This window comes from Nilaparvata lugens, chromosome 10 (assembly GCF_014356525.2).
Source record: "Nilaparvata lugens isolate BPH chromosome 10, ASM1435652v1, whole genome shotgun sequence".
Classification (NCBI taxonomy): domain Eukaryota; kingdom Metazoa; phylum Arthropoda; class Insecta; order Hemiptera; family Delphacidae; genus Nilaparvata; species Nilaparvata lugens.
In genome coordinates, this window is record NC_052513.1 from 29,001,070 (window position 1) to 29,007,713 (window position 6,644).

The window sequence follows — 6,644 nt, forward strand, 5'->3', positions numbered from 1 at the left end:
TCCAGTAAAAGAGCAGAGCAGTGATTGAGTGAATCTAGCTTCTATAGTGCAGTCAATAAGTGTACATATTAATTAAACAATAGCAGTAAGAGTTCCTAATGAGAAATTCACTGTTCAATTTTTCAAGTAGTAATTTAGGATAGAAAAAAAAAGCTCATTAGTCTTTAGACTAGATGGCTATAGTATTGACCAATAGAAAAAAAACTATTCATATGACAACTCTTACAACTATTAGTATGAATATAAGCTGACTATAAAGGCCAGAATACATATAACTGCACCGAGCCCGCGCCGACGTACGGCCGAGCTAAGCCCGCGACACGGTGATGGTGGTGGAACACACATATCCGTGCGGCAGCCGTGTCTCAGTTCTATAGTGCTACTCAGCTACTGTGGTCTGATTTCTGAATGTGTTAAACTATTGTTGATAATATAGCACTATTAAAAGATTGTTACATCCTATTTAAATTTATATTTTTCAATTTTAAACTAATTACCTGTAGACACAGAAGATGAGAATCATAGTGCTGGTATATATTTCGGTGCATAGCAATACCATCATCAGTCATGTCTCGGAAATATAATTATATCAGCAATAAAATTTTTATCTTCTGCATCTACACGTAATTAGTTTTAAATTTAAAACTAATACGGGTACTTCACGGGTTCCCTCTTTTATATTTTTGTTGTTCATTTTATTATGTCTATTATACCTTTGGCTTTACTTATTTGGTTCTACTTTGATTTTGGTTAAACTTATTTTTCCGTTCAACCATATTTCTCATCACTTTGATCATACAAAACTGGAAAATTCCGTATCTTCAAGTTTTTCACTCTCAATGTTAAACGATGTCGAACCGACACAGGCAAAAAGTAAACTGAACTAGTCGGTGACGGCGCGGGCAACAAACACGGTGTCGGTACTGACGCGGTGCGATAGTATGTGTCCCTACATGTTTGAAAGCCTTTGTTTTCTCACTCGCCGTAGCTCGCGCGGGCTCGGTGCGGTTATGTGTGTCCCGGCCATAATTCTGACTCTGCCTTGTTGTACAATCTGTATTGTTGGCTATGAATTAATTGAATTTGAATTACTGCTTCGATTTGATTGCTAAATAGAGCATTGAATATGGCGAAGGTAAATTTAAACAACGCGAGCTGCGTTTGGGGCTTTGGTACAATAATAATATGCCTGATTAATATGATGTCTTGTGTCTTATTATTATGATGTCTTGTGTCTTTATCAACACTCATGCTGATCGTCAACTTGCTGAGTATGAGGTTCTATCTTCATATTATAGAAATAATCACAACTCAATTAGAAAAAAAACAACTGTAACAAATTTATTTCACAAATTCAGTTTTTCGGAACCTGCATTAAAATATAAATGACTACACAATAGCTTACTAGCTTAACATTAGTATTTTATTATTCTTTGAAAATGTTTTTCAAGTTGACATTAACAGGATCCTCGGATTTGCCTTTGGCTTGCTGGTAAGAGGAAAGAATACTATCATTAGATGGTAGTTTTGCAGCATCCATAGATTTACTTGCAGGTTTGGAAAGAACCTTTTCCGCCTTGAGAATATCAAAAGCTGATTGAAACGCTTCATCCGGTGACATTTGTTTCTCGTTCAAATGTTTGTAATATAGATCTAAGAACCTTTTCGTCACAGTTTCCCTTTTATCGGTATCGTAGAGGCTCGTGTTCGGTAATGATCTGCCCATTTGCTTGTGGAATTTTCTGAAAATCAATTATTTCAATTTGTAATATGTAATGAACAACAATTTTCAACATATAAACGTCTAGAATGTTTTGTTGAATGTCATTGAAAGTGCAGCCGGTTCTATACAAATCAATAATTAAACAGGGGAAACTGACTGAGATCGCCTTACACCTGATATACATAGTAAAGTTTATGTAAAAGCTACTGTATTTCAATACTTACAATGAAGCCGGTCTTAGATATCAAGTGATCAGATACCAGTGAGTATTAAATAATAATATTCTGGCTTATCTAAGTTCTCCTCTTTGGAGTCAAAACATAGTGGAGCGGCGAAGGTAGAGAGGTTTGGAAAAGGTAGCTGAGATGCTGAAACTAAATAAATCATTTAGGCTATCTAAATAACTCCACTTCCTCCTATCTCCTACCCTACCTTCGCCGCTCCACTTTGTTTTGACACATTTGACCCGCAGGCGATTGATTCGTTGAGGGTTTATTTATTAAAATAAAACTTACAGTTATGGATTTGGTCTCAACTTTCAAGGAATATTCAATATCTAATTTTTGCGGAGGTCTATCTTAGAGTTGAAATAATAGACGTAATCTCATTCGATAACTTTGGTTGAAATCCTGACTACTTCTGTTCTACTTATGTGGTAAAAAGAAACTCAATCAACGAATCAATATCGCCTGAGGTCAAAGCCCACATTTCTTTAGCTATAATTCATTCTTGGTCCCGTCTCGGTCTCTGTCCCGAGTGTGTAAGTAAACGGACACCAACGTTTCTTGAATGGTGACCCTTGTCGAAGAAGCGCTAAGAAAATAAATTCCCATAACAACGGGGTCCTGACTGGAGTGGGGAAACGTCAGCTTGGATTCATTTCTGGGTGTACTAGTATATGAGTCTATGGCAGAGGCAAAATATAGTGTCCTTTGCCGTGAACTTGTTCACTAGTAGACCCAAGAATGAGTCTAAGCTGACGGTTCCTTACTCCAGTCAGAACCCCTTTGTTGAGGGGAATTCGTTCTTATGGCGCTTCTTTGACAAGGGTCAACATCCAAGAAACGTTGGTGTCTGTTTACTTACTCACTCCTGACAAAGACCCGGACGGGACCAAGAATAAATTATCGCAGAGCTAAGGAAATGAGTGGTTTGACCCTCAGGCGATATTGATTCGTTGATTTAGTTTCTTTTTACCATAGAAGTAGTCAGGATTTCAACCAAAGTTATCGAATGAGATTACATGTTCTATTATTTCAACTCTAAAATAGACTTCCGCAAAAAATAGATGTTGAATATTCCTTGACAGTTGAGACCAAATCCATAGCTATTAGTTTACTTGTAATAAATAAATTCTGAGGGTATCAGGAACACAGCTAACAAGATAAACCTCTACAATGAAAATTGAATAATATGAGAATTGTTTCAAAATAAGTGTCAGCATATTCAGTTTCACAATAAATAAACTCTTTGGGTATGAGAATAGTTTTGAAATAAGTCAACATAATCAGTTGCACAATTGTGACAAAATAGAATATCCAATTTTAAAATGTTAAACTATTACTTACGCTCTAATCTGATCTTCAACGTAGAAGATATTCCTAATTGGAGTATCTGGAGCTTGTCGATCGTACTTGGGTTGCAGAGTTGGCGGAAAGCTTTTGTAAATATCATACCAAAGTGGACGATCTTCGTATTGTAGAGCTTTGGATCGCATGAGACCAGTTGCTCTGAAATTAGAAATAATATAGTAAACATCAAGTGAATAGTGATAGTGGAGTAATTTATCTTGACTAAGCAAAAAAAAAAAAAAAAATAAGTCAGCGTTGACCAGAGATTTTTTTTCAGGACAGCTCATAAGAGAATATAAAATCCTGGTGCTAAGAGCTTTGGGACCAACACTTTTTGGGACTAAAGGGTTCGGACATAAGAGAGGATGGCACTTCGCAGATAGAATCAGGAGTCCACATAAAGGATATGCGTCACAGGACGCAGAAAGGCGTCCACATATGGAATAATTAGCAAGACAGTGCAGGTCTATTCACCAATATTTGAATATTTATTCAACATACTTTATATATTATGTACTTAATATTTTATTGTGATTTTAAAGTTAAATTTTGGGAAAAAACCATTCTTAAAATAAATCGATGAATGGTTTTCATTCAGTGATAGTAGCGTGTGAAACTGTCGAAAAGACCGACTATTGTTTGCTAATCAACTCGCAGGTAGAGACCCCGGACTTGGTGGCAAAATACATCTCTGTCTGTCCTAGTAGGTAGCAAAATACATGTTCCCAAAGTTCCGAGAACGCCATAAGAACGAATTTCCTGACTGGGGTCCTGACTGGAGTAAGGAAATGTCAGACTGGATTCATTCCTGGATGTACAAGTCTACAAGTTCACGGCAAAGAACACCATTTTTAGAAGTCCGGCAGGTTTATCACTCGGGATACTAGCTACACAACACTATTGGTGCCCAAAGAATATTGCAGGGTAGCTGGAAAGATTTTGAAAGAAGTGAGTGCTATCAATATTCAGCTACCCTTCATTAATGTACGGACACCAATAGTGTCTTAGCTGGTTTCAGAGTGACAAACCAGCCGGACTTCTAAATATGATGTCCTTTGCCGTGAACTTGTACACTAGTACACACAAGAATGAATCCAGGCTGACGTTTCCTTTCTCCAGGATCCCGTTGTTGAGGGATATTCGTTCTTATGGCGTTTCTTTGACAAGGGTGACCATTCAAGAAACGTTGGTGTCCGTTCAGATACTCACTCGAAACAGAGACCAAGACGAGACCGGGACGGAACCAAGAATAAATTATAGCACAGCTAAAGAAATGAGTGGTATTGCAATTGGAACTCCGCCATAGTCTAAACTTTGACTCTAAATTTTATGATGTATAAAATAAACATAGCTCTAAAGTTATTGATGCCGCGCTTGGATATTGGTGCTCTGACTGGGCGAGGCTCACAGAATAATCTATATTCTAGAGCACAGAGTAGAGAGAAGCCAATGATGAAAGAAGTGAGTTCTAGCGGTGAACTACTACACTTCTACACACAGTGTTGAAATATTGTTAAAGAGATAAAAATATGTATGATGGTAAATAAGATTCATTATAACATAACAATCATAATGAATGAATAAGCATTAGATTGATATGATAAATAGAAATATCTAGTTTATACAAAGCAACATTTTCATACGGTAACAATAGGTTTATTTGGCTACAGAAGGCCTATACCAGACATAATACTCTTACCTGGTAAATATTGTACCAATCTTCTCTAATCGACTACCAGCCATACCTAAATTGTTAATAAAATAAAGTCAACAAAAATACAGATTGGAAGCAAATTAAATTTGATAATAACCTAACCTTAAAATAATCAAAAACCGATTACGATATATCGATAATTCACGACATAAACAGATGAGTCGATATAATTTTCATGTTGATATTCTGAGTGGTTCGATTCTCGATTAGCGTTTTGACTGGTGTTTTCAAAATCTTATGCGCTTTTTAAAACGTCGAACGCCCCATGCTGTATTTATTTACTGTCTGCCATAATAATAATTCAGAGACTGAAGACTGGTTATGGTTAAATGGAATAATATTTTGTCAATATTATTTTAGTGGGTAGACTGCAAATTGAAGGTAACTTACTTTATAGTTTCACTGTCATGAGACATTCCTTGTTCCATTAGAAATAGGTAAATTTAATTTTCCTACAGTTACGTTGAAAAGTGGCCATTGCTGCACTGATTACAGAATGCAAAGAATCACTTTTCCGCTCTAGTGCGGGAAAAATTTTTCTGCACTCCAGATTTGCAACATGGCAACGCAAAATACTTAGTAGGTTATATGGAGCAACAGTGCAGCAAAATGATAATGAAGTTGGTAACAGTGACTGCTGTGGCTGCTATAGTGAGCAGACGTGCAACGAAGCACAACGCGCTAATTATTAAGTATATATTATAACCAAGGACAGCGACAGCACAGTGCCACCACAGCACACACCACACAGCTGCCCCCCGCCATTCAAACACTACTACATTATTCAGGCAATTTTACCCATAATTACCCACTTTTCATATTCAATGGTAACTGTAGGAAAAACTTAATGTGAAATACGTGCGCAAAGTTCCTCTGCTGCACTCAAGAAACCATTCCGCCCTCGCCTACGGCTCGGGCGTAAACGTTTCTTTCGGTGCAGCAAACTGTCACTTTGCGCACTAGTTGCACAAATAACTATTCTATAGTCTGTATAAAATAATTTGAGACTTGGAGAATAAGTTATATATCCGTGTTGCCAAATTGTACGAAATTTTAATCTTTTCATGCATGCTCATTATGTATTTTACTTGATAATACAGTCGATGCAGTTTTTAATTTGAATGTATCTAGTCATATTGTTGTCTTAGATAGACATTTTGTAACACTGATAAATTTTCCAAGTCTCAGCTTATTTTATACAAACTATAAATAAATGGCTAACACTTGTGACTCACGCCACGAAGTAATTAACGAACCAATAAGTATTTCCTTATCCCATGCTCAAGCGCTTGAATTAGAACGAGAGTTGAACTAAATGATTTTCTGGTAGTAGGTACCTAGGTACCTTTTCTTCGGTAAGTTATTTAGGGCAAAGACGCATATGTCGTTTTTTCCAGGCGAGTCAGCACGGTGCAACAGGACAGGACGCTCTCCGAGTGGCTCATTCGCGATACACCAACCCAATCAGACATATAAAAGCTTTCTTTCCTGTCTGGCCGTGTCAAATAACTTAGTCTGCAAAAACATCTCGTGTGTCTATACCCTTAGACAAAAGAAAAATTAACAATTTATGGCATCACAACATTTATAAATCAAATGTTGATCAATATGACAGAATTAAGGAACGATAGATTAT

General features: G+C 36.8%; 1 protein-coding gene across 1 annotated transcript; it reads right to left on the reverse strand.

The window, feature by feature from the left end:
• Positions 1 to 1,315: 1,315 nt before the first annotated feature.
• LOC111064193 (probable 28S ribosomal protein S23, mitochondrial) lies at positions 1,316 to 5,143 on the reverse strand. Its single transcript, XM_022351885.2, has 3 exons — positions 4,994 to 5,143; positions 3,292 to 3,453; positions 1,316 to 1,742 (listed from the first exon to the last, which is right to left on the reverse strand). Exons 1-3 carry the CDS (start codon positions 5,035 to 5,037, stop codon positions 1,427 to 1,429), a joined length of 522 nt encoding a protein of 173 aa, XP_022207577.2. The 5' UTR covers positions 5,038 to 5,143; the 3' UTR covers positions 1,316 to 1,426.
• Positions 5,144 to 6,644: the final 1,501 nt, after the last annotated feature.